The 21046-nt window shown below is 46.9% G+C and overlaps 1 protein-coding gene across 2 annotated transcripts; it reads right to left on the bottom strand.

Moving 5' to 3' along the window:
• Positions 1-774: 774 nt before the first annotated feature.
• Positions 775-11998, bottom strand: LOC110204631 (mucin-17-like). Of its 2 annotated transcripts, XM_078147170.1 has the most exons (9): positions 11457-11998; positions 8216-8274; positions 6943-7088; positions 5402-5467; positions 5119-5290; positions 2983-3144; positions 2164-2261; positions 1846-1925; positions 775-1024 (listed from the first exon to the last, which is right to left on the bottom strand). In XM_078147170.1, the coding sequence occupies exons 1-9, from the start codon at positions 11529-11531 to the stop codon at positions 983-985; spliced, it is 900 nt and encodes a 299-aa protein (XP_078003296.1). In that variant the 5' UTR covers positions 11532-11998; the 3' UTR covers positions 775-982. The 2 variants fall into 2 exon arrangements, with proteins under 2 accessions (XP_078003296.1, XP_078003295.1); XM_078147169.1 differs by lacking the exon at positions 775-1024 and having other exon boundaries at positions 1769-1925.
• Between the last annotated feature and the right edge of the window lie 9048 nt (positions 11999-21046).

Below are 21046 nucleotides of genomic sequence, written 5' to 3'. Positions count from 1 at the left end.
CTCACTCTCTGTTCTCAGCATCGTTATCTACCAAGTGCTGACACTTCATAAGGCTTTTGTGAGGATAAAAGGATATTAAGGTGTGAGGAAGCCTTTAGAAAAAAAAAGGCAGAAAGCAATATGCAAATATTAGGGGTGAATATTATCTGGACATGGGTCAGTACTGGTCCTGGGCTCTAGAGGAGATGCATTCCATCATTGGTGACCAGAGTGGTTCTGCATCAACCCCACTTCCAAGGCTCCTGCCTGAAAGATGAAAGCTTCAGGAGACAGTCAGCTGTCTGCTTAGTACGTGCTCCATGATGTTCCCAAGGGGCCTTGGGTTAATCCAACAGAAATGTTTCGTCCTTTTATCCTCAAGTTCCTGCCATAGTCTGGGACTATTCTACACCATCAACTGCAGATTCTGTGTGTACATAAGCATATGCCTGTGTATATGTAGAAAAAGAGAAAGATCTCAGTGTTATACGTATTTGCATATGTGAATTCTCTGTTTTACTGTAACTGAATGGGGAGAAAAGTTCCACCCCGAGGGAACCAACCCCTAAATGTCAGAAGTCAGCAATGACCACAGTGATGTCTTTTCTAAAGTGCTTTCTCTTCTCTCTTCCCTCCTCCCTCCTCCCTCCTCCCTCTTTCATCCTTCATGCAGTCCTCTCTCTCCTCTGTGTATGCAGCCAGAAGCTCCGTTGAGGTGCTGGGTGAGCACCTACATTGTGGGAGAACAGTGTCCTTGGAATATCAATAAAAAGAATGCCATAATAGTAAGAAACATAAAAATAATAATTATATATTCAGTTTGCATAGCAAGTAATGGTTTACAAGGCAATTTGCATACATAATCTCACATCAACAAAGCCCAGGCCTCTGTTCTTCCACTCACTAACTGAGGATTTGGCACTTCTTTCCTTGGCAGTATTACAAATGATATTCTTGTCTCCTTGTAGGGTTCCACCTACAGGTTTTCTTCAGCTGTGAGTTTTCATACTGAGGTCATTACCACCTGTGGCCTTTGGATCTGGATCTAGAAAGAGAAGGCATCTATGTGGGTGCTAGGCTACTGGAAGATGTTGAGGCTAGAGAGAGGTAAGGGCAGCAGAGATGCTAGAGATTAGGGAAGATTCCTCCCATTGACCCTGCGGTGGCCATTGATATAATGGTGAGATCTGAACCAGTGAAATAATCAGATATGTCTCAGAATAACTTGGTATGTTTCACCTATCTACCTCGATGGGTATCAGAATTTCCTGAAAAGTCTCCAGGTAGGAGGCAAGTCAGTGCAAGGATTTTCATGTGTAATTGAGAAAGACTTCTGGGACAGGAGGAGCACTGAGCAGATTTGAAGACTCCAAGAACAGGATGTGATATAGAGAGTTGAGGAGGTGTTTTGTTTAACCTTGACCCACCTGCCACCCTAGGAGGACAGAAAGTATATTATATGCTTTCTTCCCTATGTTCTCCACCCCACCCCACACCCATTTATCCCCCAGATTAAATTATATAACAAGGAATGACAAAAGCAACCTTGGAGAGACAGATACAATGCAACCTGAGGAGCTTAGCATGTGGCTATGGGGATATGGAGAGAGGTTGGTCCTACCTCTTAACCATGGTGATATGAGGGTATCACGAAACAATAATGTGCATCAGATCTTGGGGCACCAAATATGGAAGCCACCTTCTGTCCAGCTTTTTTGAGTAATTGTCAAATGCCAGAAGCATGGGGTCCATTAGTGCTCAGGGCCAAGAGTTACTGCCCCAGTTTTCCAAAGCCTAGGGACAGTTCTGCATTTCCTGAAAAGTCTGTGTCAGGGAATTTGGGACTAGAGAAATGCTTTTGCTTACCTTCTTTTCAGGGTCAATGTGATCTAAGGAGGGCTGGAAATTACTGTAGGTGGAATCCATGTAAAGAGAATCTTCTGGTTCTAGAGGGAGGGAGAACAGAGAGGAAGGTGGCGTGGTTGGGAAGGTAGACTTTTATTTCACATTTTCTCTTCCCCCAACCTGCTCAGTGCTTTGCACTACCACTTTCTTGCTGTCTTGGAAGCTGTGTGGGGCCCAGCGTTTTAGAATGGGGAACTGCCTTTCCTCCCTCAAAGTCCTCTGACATTCCTTACAAGTGCCTCCCTGTAGCCACTAAGAACCCAAAGAAGGCTGCTGTACCTTCACAGATGTCAAAGCCTGTATTCTGAAAGCTCCCAGGAGCTGGTCCTCCATCCTCTTCATGCCATTTATACACTTGATCCAGCCTGGCCTTCTGCCTGTTGACAAAAATGCCAGAGTGACCCCCCACCCCTATCCGAACTGAGGGCTCAGCACAATGCCCATAACATTCAGACGAGCTACGTTTTGGGGAGATGGCCTGAAGAGCATCCAGTCTATCTGTGACTTCCTTCAGATCATCTTTCCTCCCAACCCTCAATGGCCATCCTGAAGATATGAAGAATTACAAAGGCCAAAGATTACAACCTGGAATGTAAGAAGGAGAGGTAGACAGAAAAACCTGGAAAGACCTACATGGTCTGATGCTGAGTGAAGTGAGCAGAACCCAGAGGACTTTGTACACAATAACAGCCACGTTATGCAATGACTAGGATTGTTAAACTGAACCCTTCTCAGCATTACAAGCATGTAAGACATCTCCAGAGGCCTTGGGATGGAAAATGCTGTCCACATGCAACGAAAGACCTGTGGAAGTCGAATTGCTATTACTTATTTTTACTTTCTGTTGAGTTTTGTTTCATCTTTCTGATGGTTCCTCCTATTGGTTTTAATATTTACTTACAACGTCACTAATGTGAAAATATGTTCAATAGGAATGTAAATGTAAAACCTATATCAGATTGTTCGCCGTGTTGGGGAGGGGGGGGGGAGGAAGGGGGAGAAAAATTTTCAACTCAAAAGCATATGGAAGTGATTGTTGATAAATCAATAAATTAATCTAAAAAAACCAACCAACAAGTAGAGGTAGAGATGGCTCACCTTTGGATCTTCCTCCGGGACATGTACATGAAGACAGAGAGGGCAACGATGGTGAGCACCAGCACTGCCCCTAAGGTGCCCACTAACCCATACACCAGGTTCTTACTGGTGCTGAAGTCACAGGTTTCTCCCCAGTACCAGTGTGTATCTGTTGTGAAACAGCTGTTGAATGATAGTAAAGGTAGGAGAGAAAGAAGATTTTAGTCAAGATCATGGACACTTTCTTCTAACTCTACCCAATCTCCAGCACTGGCCCTTTGATCCCATGGAGAAAGGACTGTGAAGAGGGTAAAGATGTGTGCAGGTTGTAGGAACTAGGATATAGGAGATAGGGGTCTGGTCAAGGGGCCCCAGGAGAAGGAAATGTGAGCTGGATGGGGATGGAGTCCAGCTTCAAGGAAAATGGGCCTAGAACTATCTGGGAGCTATGATTTTGTGTGTTAGGGTATGACTACTTGTGATACAGGAGGGTTCCGAAGCTAATGCAGTAGTTTACAGCTTAACCCAATGCACAGGACTTATTGATCATAGAGATGAGAAAAGAGGCTTAGACAGGTTAAATGTGTACTCAGAGCCACTCAAAAAGGTCATAGTAGACTCAAAACTGAATTCGTATAATCTAATTCCAGCTCCAGGGGTATTTCTGCATGCACATGGATGCCCAAAATGAGGGAGAGCACTTAGGAATGACCGGACACCTTAGAGGCATTGCTTGGCCTCCAAGAGGTGTCATGTGATTCTCTTGCCCTCCCTCTTGTAAACACAATCAGGTCAGCAACCACAGTATAAAGGCCAGTTTTGGAATACTAACCTAGAAGTTCTGTGTACTTTTGACTTAATCTGTCTATAAGTCTATAGTCTATAAGCAACCTCAGAATGGGAGAGAAGCTAGTGCCTTCATAATGATTATCCACCTCTGCTTCCCCAGGTCAGGTATGCTGCCCCGTGAGTGTTGTAACAGTGTTTCCTGTTCCAGAGTTTGTTCCCTGTCAGCTCCATGTGCAAGGGTGAGGGTAGGGAATTGCTCCAACTGAAGTGTACCCATAGTCCTCATCACATGTTAAGAATTCATCACTAATCACTCTTTCAACCTCTAACTCATCTTCAGATACCCCAGCACGATGTATCCAGACAAAACTCTATTTTCATTTTTCCCATGTATCTACCACCACATGAGGGACACCCTCCCCAACCCTCTACATCAATCCTGCTCTTCCCCTCTTCAAATCTGCTCAGTGCTCCTTCCCTTCCCAGAAGTCTTCTTCAGTTACACATGCTAGTCCTTCCATTGACTTGCCCCTGCCTGGGGTCTTTTCAGGAAAGATGCAGTCAGGGGCATTGTGAGGCTCAAATAAGATAATGGATGTAGAGCACTTCACAAACCCCAAAGCACCATCTAAATGCCTTAATAGTATTATTGGTTTCCAGGCTGGGATGCCTTCTTTCCCTGAGCCTTCTACTGCCCTCTTGCTGAGTTCAAACAGTGTTTATAGAGCAATACTAAAGTGCACTGGGAAATGAGTTTAACAACTTGGCTGTCTGGGTGGAAAAGTATGCACACACACACTTAAGTTAAATCTGCATTATTAGCACTTTCTTCAGTCTAGAGAACCCACAAAACAAGAAATCAAGCCCTAATTTGTATGTGGCATTGCCATTTCTGAGGTATGATTGCTCACACTGAAAACTGGAGCAAGTTACACCAGTTTGAGCTGGCTCCTGGCACACCCCTGGCAGCAACTGATAATTTCTTTGCTTTTATGTTAGGATGATTTGGGTTTTGTGCTTTTTTCTTCTTTGTGTGGGTGTGTGCTCCTTCACATTTGGATGGTGGCTACCATATTCCTTCCATTCAGACTGGGAGCTCTCCAAGAGCTGTCCAAGAGAGTGAACATGGTTTTCTTTGTCAGCTCCCTGAGGGCAGGGGCCAAGTCAGATGGCAGGCAGTGAGAGGGCACTCTTACCAGTAAGAGGCTAGGATTGTTATAGATGTGACCACAGGGTTTAAGCCTGCCTAGATCAAGACCTGCTCCTCTGGAGGGATAGGGGGAAATGTGGTTCGGGGATGCAGTCCGGGGAGGGCCCAGATGGGCCTAGGAGAAGGAAGGAGGCTATTAGGAGGGCCTGGGAACTCACAAGCATCGAGGCCCTATCCGAGACCCACTCTGCTGGAACAGACACTTTCCCTGGTTGCAGTCCAGTGATGAGTTGAAGCCTTGCATGCATCTGTTAATACACTCTGGTGTTTCGTCCTTGTAGTCAATGTAGAAGAATTCCTTAAATTCTCCAGCAGTCTCTTGGCATTCCACTAAGGGAGAAAGTCAAGGGAATAAATAGTACAAAGGAAGAACTCTTCACCCAGGGTGGGCTCCAGAGCTTACCCCAACCCCTGCCCCACTTCTGCTTTAGGTTTACATACCCAGAGGATCATAGGAAACTATAAGCTCATCCACTGATGTCTCGTTGGGGTTGAAACATAATATTTCTGTGAAAGAGTAAAACCAAGAGTAAATCTCCCCTTGTCTCAGGGCTTTTCTGTTGAAGGCTTCCTCTCCAAGAGTGGGGGATAAGCCAGACCCTCAGGCTTCAGATACTCAGCCCTTTGAAATTCTTTCCTTCCCTGAATTTTTTCCCATTTCCATTTCTATTTCCATTTCCAGTTGTGCTCAGAAGCATTTTTTCCTGCTTAGTGAGCTCCACCAGCCTTTTTCCACAAGCCCACCTCATCGTGGCACTGTGGCTACCGAGAGTCTCCTGCAAGAAGCTGGTTTTTTGATAGTTGGGCTATAATATCTCTGAATCTACACCTTTTCTTTATCTTAAGGGGAGCTTAGCATAGAGTTTTGGGCCTCAAGTTAGGAAGTCCTGGGCTTAACTCTTGACTCAGATGCTTACTAGCTGTCTGATCCTGGGCAAGTCACTTACTCTCTGCCTCAGTTTCCTCATCTGTAAAGTGGGGTAATGATAGCACCTGCCTCCCAGGGTTATTGTGAGGATCAAATGAAATATTTGTAATGTGCTTAGCACAGTGCGTGGCATATGATAGGTGCCTAATAAATGCTTGTTCCTTCCTTCCCACATTTCTGATTGTCATTTCCTCAAAGTAGGTGAGCCCCGATTTGGGTAAGACCTCTCCAGTTGGGACTTTATCTGCCTTGGGTTCTGTCGTCTTACCCCTTCTCCCTCAGATGAGAGAGAGAGAGGCAGGGTCATGCAAAAGTGATAGTTTGAGACAATGAGCTCCCTGCAAGATCTCTTCCTTCCTTGTGTCTCAGGAGATTCAATACAATTTAACAGACATTTATTAATTGCCTACTGTGTACAAAAGGATAGATGATATGGTAGAAAGGCTAAAGGACTGAGGTGGGAGTTAGGAAGACCTGGGTTCAAATCCAGCCATACTTGATGTGAGGCCACAAGCAAGTCACTTAACTTCTCAGTGGCCGAGGCAAGTCTAAGACTTTATCACAAAGGAGATGAGAATCTGTATTGGTGGAGTTAGGTTCCACACTGGAAGTTCCCTGACACTGATGAAATCCTAGGTCTGCACCCAAAAGAAAATGGGAAGAACATTGAGCTGAGGTGCTGGGGAAGATGCCACCCTCCTGGAATTTACAGTGGTAGAAAAATAAAAACACAGAGATATGGCAAACACTTAATTTGTGATAGCCCGTTATTAGAGAGGCCTTATGTCTTCAAGGCCTGAGGTGGGGGGTAGGAGGGGGAGAGGTGGTTAGGTACAAGGAACCCAAGGGCAGGTTTTCCCAGGGAAGTGGCTTTTGAATTGGCTTTTAAAGGAGGGGTAAAAATTCACCAAATACAAAGGGAGAGGGAAGACATCACAGACACGGGGACTGACCCTGGGGGAACAAAGGCAAGTGTAGAGGCAGTTTATGCATCGTGTATGTAGAGGGAGGTAATAAGAGAAAAACTTGAGCAGGGGTGAGATGGGGCACTTACCTGTGCAGTTTGTGTCTCCTTGCTCAATGATTACTGTTGTAATTGTTTCCTCTACCTTCTTTGCACTAGTCTCCAATTCTGTCATGTAATCTGGGGTGAAACTTGTTGACAGGATCACATCATACTCCACCAGTATACTGCCATTTCTGAGAAGAGAAGAGACAAGGTCATCTCATGATCTTCTCAATGCCTGAGTAGGGTTGGTAACCAGGCCAACCTAACAACCACATTGAATGTCTACTCTTAACAAACCCTCTTCCCTCTAGAGGAAACTCCCTTCATGGAGATAGGGGACAACCTGGAACATCCTTTATCCAGGTGTCATTCAGAATTCAGACTCATAGCCACACCTTTCTTGGCCTTCCTCATCCTCCACTCCTCATTCTCACTTACCCCAGTTGCCAAATGTTGTTGTTTCTTTTTCTCCAGCATCTCTTTGGTATACCCCTTCACTCTCGTAATACAGCCACGGCCTGAGCTCAGACCTTTATCACCTCTAGCCTAGACTATTGCAATAGCCTTCTAACTGGTCTCCTTGCTTCACATCTCTCCCCATTCCAATCCATTCTCCACAGAACTGTCAGAATGATTTGCCTAAAATAAAATTCTGACCATGTCACCTCCCTACACGATAAACTGTAGTGACTCTATTTAACCCTAGAATGAAATAATGAATTCGTGTTTGGCATTTAAAGGTCATTACAACCTGATCCTTCCTATCTTTCTAGTCTTCTTACACGTTGCTTCTACTTTTTACATCATGTATACGAATGTACGTGAACTGCACATTCCAACCATGTACAGGCCTTCTTGCTGTTCCTTAAACACACACTCCATCTCCCATGAATAGGACTTTGCTCTGCTGTCCCCGGTGCCTAGAATGCTCCTCTGCTTCATCTCTTCCTCTTAGAATCCCTGTTTTCCTTCAAAACTCAAACACTACCTTCTGTTGGAGGCATCCCCTGTTCTCCCTTCTCTCTCATGCATCTTCAGCTGCTAGTGATTTCTTCTCCAAGGTTACCTTGGTCTACTCTTACATTTATCTTAGATTTACGTATTGCTCTAGATGTTGTAGAAGCCCACGAGAAGGCAGGGGCTATTGTGCTTTTTCTTTGTATTCTCAGCAAGCACAGTGTGGTCTTGTTGACTGATTGATTTATCCTTGAAGGATGTTGAGGTGAGGAAGGTGAATACTCCCGACTAATAGGGCACCCATACCATCTAACTTCCCACTCTACATGGCTCTGGTTCTCCAAAGATGGCAGAGACTTACGAAAGCTTCTTGATCTCCACACCAACATAGTGAGAGACGTTTTGGAAAATGGTATCCATCTGAAAGGCAAAGAGGTCACTGGGTTATCTAAATAGTCAAAATCATGGTATTCTTTAGCCCCACTCCCTTTCTGTCACTCCCCCTCTCTAAAATAGCCCTTCCTCTTAGCAGAGGCCTATGAGAATCAACCTGTGTGAAAGTAGACTCTGGACAGAAAGTGTTTAAAGCACAGAAGTACCATAGAGGACATGGGAGAGCAATGTCTCCATGGAAGGGTTAGGCAGATGCTGCCATTACCTAACCTAATGTCCTCCCTTTATTCTTGTGATGTCCCTGAGTTCAGCTGACCTCCTCAAGGGCTACCACCTGTGTGTTTCAAGAATGGAGCTCCCAGAGCCAGCAGTGGGGAGGCCTGGAAAGGATGAGTGAGTCAGGAAAACCGAAACAAGCCAGGACTAGTTTGCTATTCCACTGTCCACTGATTCCTTCATGAGGTGAGAATCCAGGTCTCTTCCAGAAGAGGAATATACTCCAGCTCCATCCCAATTACCATTCATGTTGTCCAATATCAGCTAGGCTCTCCTGCAGCAAGCAGTTGTTCCCCCCCATAATTAATTCCGTATCTTAATTTCCACAGAAGCTTTTCCAAACCTTCTGTTCCCTCCTCAAGTCTCCCACATATACACCTCTCTTGATCACTGTTAGCTGAGCCTTTATTGAGAAAATGTAGGCCATTCTCTGTGAGCTTCCTCTTTTCCCTTGATCTTCATCTCAAAACTAGATATCACCTCCTACTCTCTCCTTCTTTCTCCATATTCTCTGACACAGAAGTGGCCTTTCTGCCTGCGAAGGCCAGCTTCTTTCCTTGTATACCTCATTCTATCACATCTCAGTTTCTCCAGTAAATTATATCCTCAATCATCTCTCCTCACTCTCTCACAAATCTCCAACCTCTCTTTATCTACTGATTTCTCTGTTTTTTAAAAACAAAAAACAGCTTTTACTAGACTCTACTGTCCCATCAAACTACCTTCTTATAGTTCTCTTCCCTTTCTGTCAAACTCTTTCAAAAATGTTTTTACACCTGCTGCTGCCTCAGTCCTCAGCCCTTTTCAGTCTGGCTTCCAACCTCATTATTCAACTGAAACTACCCTCTCAAAAATCACTAGGTCTCTCTAAATTGCCAAATCTGTGGTCTTTTTTCAACGTCCTCCTTCTTTTTGACCTATCTGCTGCATTTGACACAGTTGACCACCCTCCCCTGGGAGGCTCTCTCCTGTATAGGGTTTCATTACATTATTCTCCTTGCTTCTACTGTCTGACTATCCCTTCAGTCTCCATTGCTAGCCACCTCTCTTCCAAACTTCCCTATTTCTGTTGAAGACACCACCATTCTTCTAGTCCCCCCAGTTTCATAACCTTGACATTATCCACGACCCCTCATTCTCCATCAACTGATATATTTCATCTTTTGCCAAACCTTCTCTTTGTCAGGTCTCTCACAACTGTCTGTCCCAAACATTACTGTCAAAGTAATTTTCCTTAAGCATAGATCTGACCTTTGTACTCAGTCAACCCCAGTACCTTTTGATTGCCTCTAGGATAAAATATCAACTCCTCTGTTTCACTTTGAAAACCCTTCACAACCTGGTTCCAATTAATATTTCAGTATCTTTGAACATTCCTTCTCTTTCTGTTGTTGTTTAGTTGTTTTTCAGTTGTGTTCTACTCTTCTTGACCCCATTTGGGTTTCCTTAGCAAAGACATTGGAATGATTTGCCATTTCCTTCTCCAGTGCATTTTACAGTTGAGGAAACTGAGGAAAACAGTGTTAAGTGACTTGCCCAGGATGATACAACTAGTGTGTGAGTCCAGATTTGAAGTTAGGAAGATCAGGCCCAGTACTCTATCCACTGTGCCACCTGGCAGCCCTTGCCTTCCCACATTCTGCTATGTAACCAAATGGAATTTGTCCCTGTTCCTCACACATGACACTTCATTTCCCATCTCCTCTGCACTGGTCATTCTCCTATTCCTGGAAAGCACTACCTCCTGGCCTTCAGCTTACAAAGTCTCTTCCTTTAAAGCCCTATGTGACCCCTCCTTCCCAATTGCTGCTAATCCTCTTCCTCCTCCCAAACTACTTCATAGTTAATTGGCACATTGTAGGCAGTTAATAAATGTTTGTTGATTGATTCAAAAATTCAGATAATTTGGAGGATTCTTATTTTCTAAATGTTAAGAGGGAAAAGACAACTTATAAGGGAAAAAGCATCAAGATATGATGGAATTAAAAGAGATAAACAACTGCTGAATTAAAACTGAGTGTGCATACTCGAAGGAATGGGCCTTCATTTGCCAGTCTTCCTCTCCCACCACCCCATCTTACACTAGTACTCTCCCATGCCTAGCACATAGTAGTATATGATTGTTGATTAACTGAGAAAATTCAGATAATTTGGAAGATTCTTGTTTTCTGAATAAGGAAGAAAAGACAGCTTGTAGGAGGGAAAGCAGTGAAATATACCAGAATTATTAACAATAAATGAACAATAAGAAGGAAGTTTTATATATATTATCTCATTTGACTCTCCAAATAACCTTGTAAGCTATAATAATAACAATAATAATAGTTAGGATTTAGATAGCATTTTAAGGTTTACCAAGCACTTTCCAAATATTATCTTACTTGTCTTCACAACAACTCTGGGAGGTAAGTGAGGAATCTATGGAATGTATTATAGATGAGGAAAGCTGAAGCTGAGACAGGTTAAGTGCTTTGCCCAGGGTCGCAGAACTAGTATCTGAAGCCAGATTTGAACGCAGGTCTTCCTGACTCCAGGTGCAAACTGGCAGTCATAAAAGTGAAGTGACTTGTCCAGGTAAAATGGCTTATAAGTTGTCAGGACAGTTCTCTAAATCATCCTACTCCTGCTGCAGACCTCCTCCCACTATTCAGTTTTAGTTGAAATGGTAAGATTGAGACACAGGAGCAGAGTGAAAGACACTAAGAGATGGAGGCAGAGAATCTAATGGATAAAGCACTGACCTGGGTGTTATGGGAGTCCTGGTTCGAATTTTTGTTTCTGCCATTAACTGGTTATGTAACCTTAGGCAAGTGACTTAACTTAAGTAAGTCACTTAACTCTTCTGGATCCCCTCTATGAAATCAGGGAATGTAGTAGATGACCTCTAAGGTTCCTGCCAAATCCGGTGGTCTTATGACCCATTGATCCTATACCTGTGTTTTGAACAGTTCAGCGAAACTCTTGTAGGCATCCGAAGATGTGTTTTCTAAGTCCTTTGTAAATTCCATATTGGTCACAGTCACTTTCACTCCCACGGTAGCATTGACCTCTTCTGGAGGAGTTCCTGGTGGAAATGGACTTGATTATGAGCATACAAATCATTCAGAATGAACCCTCTCTATCCCCCGTGCTTTGTGACCTTCCACCTTGTCCCTGAGGATTGTTCGGGTACCTTTCGTCCCCTTTCACTCCCCTATACTCACCTCAGCTGTTGATGAAGCTATGCTCAGAGCCCTGAGACCCAGAGATGTTTGGCTTACCTATGGGAAGGCTGTCTGAAACCAATTCACACTTAGTGCCATAGAAGAGGACACTGCAGATGCATTTGATTCCATCCCAGGTGCCCCCATTCTCGCACACAATGTCCTTCTCCTCACATTGCTCTCCATTGTAACCAGTGGGACAGATGCAAGAGTTTCCACTCCAACTACCTCCATTTAAGCATATCACTGAAAGAAGTAAGATACTCAATGCAGTATGGAGAGGGGAGAAGTGGAGGAAAGAAAGTGGTAGGAGAACAAAGCAAAAGGTTTGGGAGAGAAAAAAATGAGTTTTTAGGGGAAGAGAAAAGTGAAGAGACCAGAGAAAGAGATGCAGACTGTGTGAGACTTCGACATGGAGAGAGAGGGTCAAAGATATTTTGCCTGGACTCACTCCCATTTCCTTATACTCACTTTATACTTTCCCAGAATCACTTTCCAGTGATTCTGAACCCCTAGCTATTGATGTACACATCACCATCTCCCCATCCCTTAAACCCCAGATGTGTCTGCTCCTTCCACTGTCCTGAAGAATGCTTCCTTCGTAACTAATAAAGTTCCTTAACCTTAAATTTCTTCCTTTTCAGTCATCTCTTTTTCTGGACTTATGACACAACTTCCTCCTGATAACACCACTTTCCACCATTTCCAGTACTCACATAAAGAGTCCTCCTCATTTTCTTTCATTCATATATATTCCCTCAGTATCTCCCCCTTTACTCCAGTCTCAGATAAAGAGGTGGTCCTCTTTACCAGAATCAATCCTCTGTCCCCTCCCAACTTCTGTAGCAGATTAGCCCTATCTTCCTCCTCCTCCTCCTTCTCTTCCTTCCTTCCCCCTCACCCCCATTCTTTTTCTTAAATCTCCAATGTCTCTTTCCTTGTTATCTTCAAAGAGGCCTTTGTCTCCCTGATCCTTAAAAAACTCTCACTTGATGCTACCATTCCAACTAGCTATTGTCCTGTAATTTTTCTCCCCTTCATGGCTAAACTCTTGGAGCCTCTGCTTCCTCTTGTCTCATGCTCTGCAATCTAGCTTCTGACCTCATGATTCAACTGAAACCATCCTCTCCAGTGTTACCAGTATTCCCCCAAATCTGATGGCCTTTTCTCAACTTTATTTTTCTTAACTTTTTTGTAGCATTTGACACTGTTGGTCACTCTCTCCTGGGTTTTCATGATGCTGTTCTGTTAGACCACTGTTCAGTCTGATTTGCTGGCTCTTCTCAGGCTTCATCTTCATCAGTGTTAGGCTCACTAACATGAATGTCCCCCAAGGCATTACAGTAGGCTCTCATCTCTTTTCGCTTTACACCATCTTGATTTCATCAGCTCCTGTGTGTTCAAAAATTATTTCCATAGAGATGATTTGCAAATCTGTATAACCAACTGTACAGCCCCTCAGCTACATGCCTGTTTGACAGCTGCTTTTAGGACCTCTCAAAATAGATGCCCCATAATTATCTCAAACTCAGTATTTCAACACAGAACTCATTATTGTTTCCCCAAAACTCTTCCTTTTCTAAATGTCTGTATTACCATTGAGGCCCCACCATCTTCCCAGTCACTCAGGCTCAATATATCATCCTTGACTCTTGGCTATTGTACACCCACGTAGCGAATCCCTGGCTAAATCTCGTTTCCACCTTCACTTCATCTCTAACCTAGGTCCTCTTCTCTCCACTCTTACGGTCACAACCCTAGTTGAGGCCTCATCACCTCATGCCTGGAATATTGCAATAGCCTTTTGACTGTTGTCCCTACCTCAAATTTCTCACCATCCCAATCCATTCGTCTCTCAGCTGCCAAGATAATTTTTCTAAAACACAGATCAGACCTTGTCACCCCTTACTCAGTGAGCTCATAACCTCGAGGATCAAATGTAACCTCTCTGTTTGGCAGTTCAGTCTCTCCATAAACCAGCTCCTTCTTGCCTTTACAGTCTTGTTACACTTACTGCCCTTCACGAACGACAAAATCCACTTATATTGCTGTTCCTGAAAGAGGACACTCCATGTCCCATCTCTATCCCTTTACACTGGTTGTCTGCCATGTCCTGAATGCTGCCCCCCTTCACCTCTGACTCTTAATTCCTCTGACTTCCTTGAAGACTCAGCTCAAATTCTCCTTTTTGCAGGAGGTATTTCCCAGTCCCAGAAGCGGCAAGTACAATCATCCTCTGCCAGATTGCCTGCTGTGAACTATGGCTATATCATATGTATACCTAGTTATATTCACATATTGTGTCCCGCATGAGAATGGAAGCTCCTCCAGAGCAGGGACTATTTTTCCCATTCTTTGTATGCCCCACATAGTGCCAAGGAGATAATAAGGGCTTAAGAATTTCTTGTTGACTGATTGTGTGAAAGAGGTGATGGAGAGGCAAATGAAGAGAAGGAAAAATTGGGAGGGAGAGGTGCAGTCCTTTGGCATCTGGACCAGGAAGAGACAAAAAGGAGGAAAGGACTCCATGAGGCCAGTTCATGCATAGTCACCTACGTTTTAGGAGACATTAAAGCATTAAAGTGCAAGCCTTTGTGGGAATGGAAGGTTGAACCATAACCACTTATGAAGAAATTTATGGAGTTTCATAGAAAAAAGGCCAAGAGCAACAAAAAGGGATTGGAGAATAGGTGAATGTCAGGATCAATGGATATCTACAGGAGGGCATGCCAAGACTAAAGGGAAAAAATAGATAATAATGAGTGATATGTGATGGTTCTAAGGCAGTAATAGCGAGAGAGAGCTGGAAGGGAAATGAAGGTGGGAGAGGAGGTGGCTCTGCAAATGAAATTATAGCTCTAAAAAGAAAGAGGTAGACAGAAGGATGGCATTAATGAAAGAAAGACAGAGGGAAAATAGAAACATAGAAGTCAAGGGTCCCAAAGAGGCACTTACACGGTGTGGTAGTTGATGGTGTGGTGACTGGAACAGTTGTGAAAGAAAGAGTGGTGAGAGTTTTGTGGTGGCAGCCAGTGTGGTCCCTCTAGTGGTGCTGCTTGGCCTGGTGGTACCCTTAGTTGTTGGGCCAGGTGAATCAGTGGTTGCTGTTGTCAGTGGGAGGAAGTGAGAGCCAGGGTGGTCCAAAGGGTTGTGCTGTCCTGCTCAGAGTTACTCTGAGGTGTTGGGATGGTCTGAGTGTATCCAGGAAATGCAGTGGCTATTGCTGAGGTTCCTGGGAAACTCGTGACTGCTTCTGTTGTCCCTAGGGTGGAGGTGATAGCCTGGGTTGTCACAGTGATAGTACTCTCAGACTGAGTGGTACTCTGATCTGTGTGGCTGGTTGAAGTGGAGGCAGGGGAAGGTGTCACTGTCGCTGAGGTCCCTGGAAAATAGAGTCAGCTGCTGTTGTCCCCTGGGTATTGGTGATAGCCTGGGTTGTCAGAGTCGTAATACTTTCAGACTGGGTGGTACTGCGATCTATGGGGCTGATGGAGGTGGAACTAGGGGAAGTTATGGCTATTGCTGAGGTCCCTGGGAAAGTAGTAGGAGCTGCTGTTGTCCCCGGGGTGGAGGTGACAGCCTCGGTCATCAGAGTCGTTGTGCTGTCAGTCTTCGATGTACTGTGATCTGTGGGGCTGGTGGAGGTGGAACCAGGGGAAGTTGTGGCTGTTGCTGAGGTCCCTGGGAAAGTAGTAGGAGCTGCTGTTGTCCCCGGGGTGGAGGTGACAGCCTCGGTCATCAGAGTCGTTGTGGTGTCAGAGTTGCTTGTACTCTGATCTGTGGGAGTGGTGGAGGTGGAACCAGGGTAAGTTGTGGCTGTTGCTGATGTTCCTGGGAAAGCAGAGGCAGCTGCTGTTGTCCCTGCAGTAGTGGTGATAGCCTGGGTTGTCATAGTTATAGTAGTATCAGAATGAGTAGTACTCTGATCTGTGGGGCTGGTGGAGGTGGAACCTGCAGAACTTGTGGCTGTTGCTGAGGTCCCTTGGAAAGTAGTAGGAGCTGCTGTTGTCCCTAGTGTGGAGGTGATAGCCTGAGTTATCAGAGACGTTGTGCTGTCAGTCTTCGTTGTACTGTGATCTGTGGGGCTGGTGAAGGTGGAACCAGGAGAAGTTGTGTCTGTTGTTGAGATCCCTGGGAAAGTAGAGGCATCTGCTGTTGTCCCCTGGGTATTGGTGACGGCCTGGGTTGTCACAGTGGTAGTACTCTCAGACTGAGTGGTACTCTGATCAGTGGGGCTGGTTGAGGTGTAGGCAAGAGAAGATGGGGCTGTTGCTGAGGTGTCTGGTAAAGGAATAGCAGATGTTATTGTCCCTGGGTGGAGATGATAGCCTGGGTTATCAGCGAAGTTGTGCTGTCAGACTTGGTGGTACTCTGATCTGTGCTGCTGGTGGAGGTGGAGGCAAGGGAATATGCTGCTGTTGTTGAGGTCCCTGGGAATGTAGATGCAACGGCTGTTGTCCACTGGGTATTAGTGACAGCCTGGGTTGTCAGAGTCGTAGTACTCTCAGACTGGGTGGTAGTCTGGTTTCTGGTGCTGGTAGAGGTGGAGCCAGGGGAAGTTGTGGCTATTGGTGAGGTCCGTGGGAAAGTAGTAGGAGCTGCTGTTGTCCCCGGGGTGGAGGTGACAGCCTCGGTCATCAGAGTCGTTGTGCTGTCAGAGTTGGTTGTACTCTTATGAGTGGGGCTGGTGGAGGTGGAACCGGGGGAAGTTGTGGCTGTTGCTGAGGTCGCTTGGAAAGTGGAGGCAGCTGGTGTTGTCCCTTTGGTAGGGGTGACACCCAGGGTTGTCACAGTCGTAGTACTTTCAGACTGGGTGGTAGTCTGACCTCCAGGACTGGTGGAGGTGGAGCTAGGGGAAGTTGTGGCTGTTGCTGCAGTGCCTGGGAAAGTAGAGGCAGCTGCTGTGGTCCCTTCTGTAGCGGTGACAGCCTGGGTTCTGACAGTGATAGTACTTTCAAACTGAGTGGTACTCTCATCTTTGGGGCTGGTAGAGGTGTGACTAGGGGAAGTTGTGGCTTTTGATGAGGTCCCTGGGAAAGTAGTAGTAGCAGCTGCTGTTGTCCCTTGGGTATTAGCAAGAGCCTGGGTTGTCAGAGTTGTAGTACTGTGAAAGTGGGAGGTAGTCTGAGTTGTGGGGCTGGTTAAGGTGTAGGCAAGGGTAGATGGGGCTGTTGCTGAGATGCCTGGTAAAGTAGTAGCAGCTGCTATTGTCCCTGTGGTGGAGATGATTGCCTGGGTTATCAGAGAAGTTGTGCCGTCAGACTTGGTGGTACTCTGGTATGTGGGGCTGGTGGAGGTAGAACCAGGGAAAGTTGTGTCTCTTGCCGAGGTGCCTGGGACAGTAGAGGCAGCTGCTGTTGTCCCTGCAGTAGTGGTGACAGACTGGGTTGTCACAGTCAGAGTAGTATCAGACTGGGTGGTACTCTGATTTGTGGGGCTGGTTGAAGTGGAGACAGCGGAAGCTGTGACTCTGTCTGAGGCCCCTGAGAAAGTAGTGTCAGGTGCTGTTGTCCCTTGGGTAGCGCTGATAGCCTGTGTTGTCACAGTCGTAGTACTTTCAGATTGAGTGTTACTCTGATCTGTGAGACTGGTGGAGGTGGAACCAGTGGAACTTGCGGCTGTTGAGGAGGTCCCTGGGAAAGTAGTAGGATGTGCTGCTGTCCTCTGGGTATTAGTGACAGCCTGTGTTGTCAGAGTCATAGTACTCTCAGACTGGGTGGTAGTCTGGTTTCTGGTGCTGGTAGAGGTGGAGCCAGGGGAAGTTGTGGCTATTGGTGAGGTCCGTGGGAAAGTAGTAGGAGCTGCTGTTGTCCCCGGGGTGGAGGTTTCAGCCTCGGTCATCAGAGTCGTTGTGCTGTCAGAGTTGGTGTACTCTGATCAGTGGGCTGGTGGAGGTGGAACCGGGGAAGTTGTGGCTGTTGCTGAGGTCCCTTGAAAGTGGAGGCAGCTGGTGTTGTCCCTTTGGTAGGGGTGACACCCAGGGTTGTCACAGTCATGATAGTATCAGACTGGGTGGTACTCTGATGTGGGGCTGGTTGAAGTGGAGTCAGGGGAAGCTGTGACTGTTTCTGAGGCCCCTGGGAAAGTAGTGTCAGCTGCTGTTGTCTCTTTGGTAGCGGTGACAGCCTGGATCTTCACAGTCGTAGTACTTTCAGACTGGGTGGTAGTCTGACCTCCAGGACTGGTGGAGGTGGAGCTGGGGGAAGTTGTGGCTGTTGCTGCAGTGCCTGGGAAAGTAGAGGCAGCTGCTGGTCCCTTCTGTAGCGGTGACAGCCTTGGTTGTCACAGTCATAGTACTTTCAGCCTGAGTGGTACTGTGATCTGTGTGGCTGGTTGAAGTGGAGGCAGGGGACGGTGTCACTGTCGCTGAGGTCCCTGGTAAAATAGAGTCAGCTGCTGTTGTCCCCTGGGTATTGGTGACAGCCTGGGTTGTCAGAGTCGTAATACTTTGAGAGTGAGTGGTACTGCGATCTGTGGGGCTGATGGAGGTGGAAGTAGGGGAAGTTGTGGCTGTTGCTGAGGTCCCTGAAAGTAGTAGGAGCTGCTGTTGTCCCCGGGGTGGAGGTGACAGCCTCGGTCATCAGAGTCGTTGTGGTGTCAGAGTTGCTTGTACTCTGATCTGTGGGAGTGGTGGAGGTGGAACCAGGGTAAGTTGTGGCTGTTGCTGATGTTCCTGGGAAAGCAGAGGCAGCTGCTGTTGTCCCTGCAGTAGTGGTGATAGCCTGGGTTGTCATAGTTATAGTAGTATCAGAATGAGTAGTACTCTGATGTGTGGGCTGGTGGAGGTGGAACCTGCAGAACTTGTGGCTGTTGAGGAGGTCCCTGGGAAAGTAGTAGCAGCTTCTGTTGTCCCTGGGGTGGAGGTGACAGCCTCGGTCATCAGAGTCGTTGTGCTGTCAGAGTTGGTTGTACTCTGATCAGTGGGGCTGGTGGCGGTGGAACCGGGGGAAGTTGTGGCTGTTGCTGAGGTCGCTTGGAAAGTGGAGGCAGCTGGTGTTGTCCCTTTGGTAGGGTGACACCCAGGGTTGTCACAGTCGTAGTACTTTCAGACTGGGTGGTAGTCTGACCTCCAGGACTGGTGGAGGTGGAGCTAGGGGAAGTTGTGGCTGTTGCTGCAGTGCCTGGGAAAGTAGAGGCAGCTGCTGTGGTCCCTTCTGTAGCGGTGACAGCCTGGGTTCTGACAGTGATAGTACTTTCAAACTGAGTGGTACTCTCATCTTTGGGGCTGGTAGAGGTGTGACTAGGGGAAGTTGTGGCTTTTGATGAGGTCCCTGGGAAAGTAGTCGTAGCAGCTGCTGTTGTCCCTTGGGTATTAGCAAGAGCCTGGGTTGTCAGAGTTGTAGTACTGTGAAAGTGGGAGGTAGTCTGAGTTGTGGGGCTGGTTAAGGTGTAGGCAAGGGTAGATGGGGCTGTTGCTGAGATGCCTGGTAAAGTAGTAGCAGCTGCTATTGTCCCTGTGGTGGAGATGATTGCCTGGGTTATCAGAGAAGTTGTGCCGTCAGACTTGGTGGTACTCTGGTATGTGGGGCTGGTGGAGGTAGAACCAGGGAAAGTTGTGTCTCTTGCCGAGGTGCCTGGGACAGTAGAGGCAGCTGCTGTTGTCCCTGCAGTAGTGGTGACAGACTGGGTTGTCACAGTCAGAGTAGTATCAGACTGGGTGGTACTCTGATTTGTGGGGCTGGTTGAAGTGGAGACAGCGGAAGCTGTGACTCTGTCTGAGGCCCCTGAGAAAGTAGTGTCAGGTGCTGTTGTCCCTTGGGTAGCGCTGATAGCCTGTGTTGTCACAGTCGTAGTACTTTCAGATTGAGTGTTACTCTGATCTGTGAGACTGGTGGAGGTGGAACCTGTGGAACTTGCGGCTGTTGAGGAGGTCCCTGGGAAAGTAGTAGGATGTGCTGCTGTCCTCTGGGTATTAGTGACAGCCTGTGTTGTCAGAGTCATAGTACTCTCAGACTGGGTGGTAGTCTGGTTTCTGGTGCTGGTAGAGGTGGAGCCAGGGGAAGTTGTGGCTATTGGTGAGGTCCGTGGGAAAGTAGTAGGAGCTGCTGTTGTCCCGGGGTGGAGGTTTCAGCCTCGGTCATCAGAGTCGTTGTGCTGTCAGAGTTGGTTGTACTCTGATCAGTGGGCTGGTGGAGGTGGAACCGGGGGAAGTTGTGGCTGTTGCTGAGGTCCCTTGGAAAGTGGAGGCAGCTGGTGTTGTCCCTTTGGTAGGGGTGACACCCAGGGTTGTCACAGTCATGATAGTATCAGACTGGGTGGTACTCTGATCTGTGGGGCTGGTTGAAGTGGAGTCAGGGGAAGCTGTGACTTTCTGAGGCCCCTGGGAAAGTAGTGTCAGCTGCTGTTGTCTCTTTGGTAGCGGTGACAGCCTGGATCTTCACAGTCGTAGTACTTTCAGACTGGGTGGTAGTCTGACCTCCAGGACTGGTGGAGTGGAGCTGGGGGAAGTTGTGGCTGTTGCTGCAGTGCCTGGGAAAGTAGAGGCAGCTGCTGTGTCCTTCTGTAGCGGTGACAGCCTGGTTGTCACAGTCATAGTACTTTCAGACTGAGTGGTACTGATCTGGTGGCTGGTTGAAGTGGAGGCAGGGGACGGTGTCACTTGCTGAGTCCCTGGAAATAGAGTCAGCTGCTGTTGTCCCCTGGGTATTGGTGACAGCCTGGGTTGTCAGAGTCGTAATACTTTGAGAGTGAGTGGTACTGCGATCTGTGGGGCTGATGGAGGTGGAAGTAGGGAAGTTGTGGCTGTTGCTGAGGTCCCTGGAAAGTAGTAGGAGCTGCTGTTGTCCCCGGGGGAGGTGACAGCCTCGGTCATCAGAGTCGTTGTGGTGTCAGAGTTGCTTGTACTCTGATCTGTGGGAGTGGTGGAGGTGGAACCAGGGTAAGTTGTGGCTGTTGCTGAGGTTCCTGGGAAAGCAGAGGCAGCTGCTGTTGTCCCTGCAGTAGTGGTGATAGCCTGGGTTGTCATAGTTATAGTAGTATCAGAATGAGTAGTACTCTGATCTGTGTGGTGGAGGTGGAGCAAGGGATATGTGCTGTTGTTGAGGTCCTGGGAAGTAGATGCAGGCTGTTGTCCCTGGTATTAGTGACAGCCTGGGTTGTCAGAGTCGTAGTATCAGAGATAGTATGTCGTGCTGGTGGAGGTGGAAGCCAAGTTGTGGCTGTTGAGGTCCGTGGAAAGTAGTAGGAGCTGCTGTTGTCCCTGGGGTGGAGGTGACAGCCTCGGTCATCAGAGTCGTTGTGCTGTCAGAGTTGGTTGTACTCTGATCAGTGGGGCTGGTGGCGGTGGAACCGGGGGAAGTTGTGGCTGTTGCTGAGGTCGC

Source organism: Phascolarctos cinereus, unplaced genomic scaffold, assembly GCF_003287225.1.
Source record: "Phascolarctos cinereus isolate Bilbo 61053 unplaced genomic scaffold, phaCin_HiC Scaffold_733;HRSCAF=1374, whole genome shotgun sequence".
Lineage (NCBI taxonomy): Eukaryota > Metazoa > Chordata > Mammalia > Diprotodontia > Phascolarctidae > Phascolarctos > Phascolarctos cinereus.
The sequence above is the reverse complement of the archived record's forward strand: the minus strand, read 5'-3'. Positions and strand labels throughout refer to the sequence as shown.

Coding starts and splice junctions, on each gene's coding strand:
- LOC110204631 (XM_078147169.1), bottom strand. CDS start 11,531: ATGGAATTTACAAAGGACTTAGAAAACACATCTTCGGATGCCTACAAG. Junction 7,089..8,215: donor GTGGAGATCAAGAAGCTTTC/GTAAGTCTCTGC, acceptor TTCTCTTCTCAG/AAATGGCAGTATACTGGTGG. Junction 2,262..2,982: donor TCCCGGAGGAAGATCCAAAG/GTGAGCCATCTC, acceptor TTTTGTCAACAG/GCAGAAGGCCAGGCTGGATC.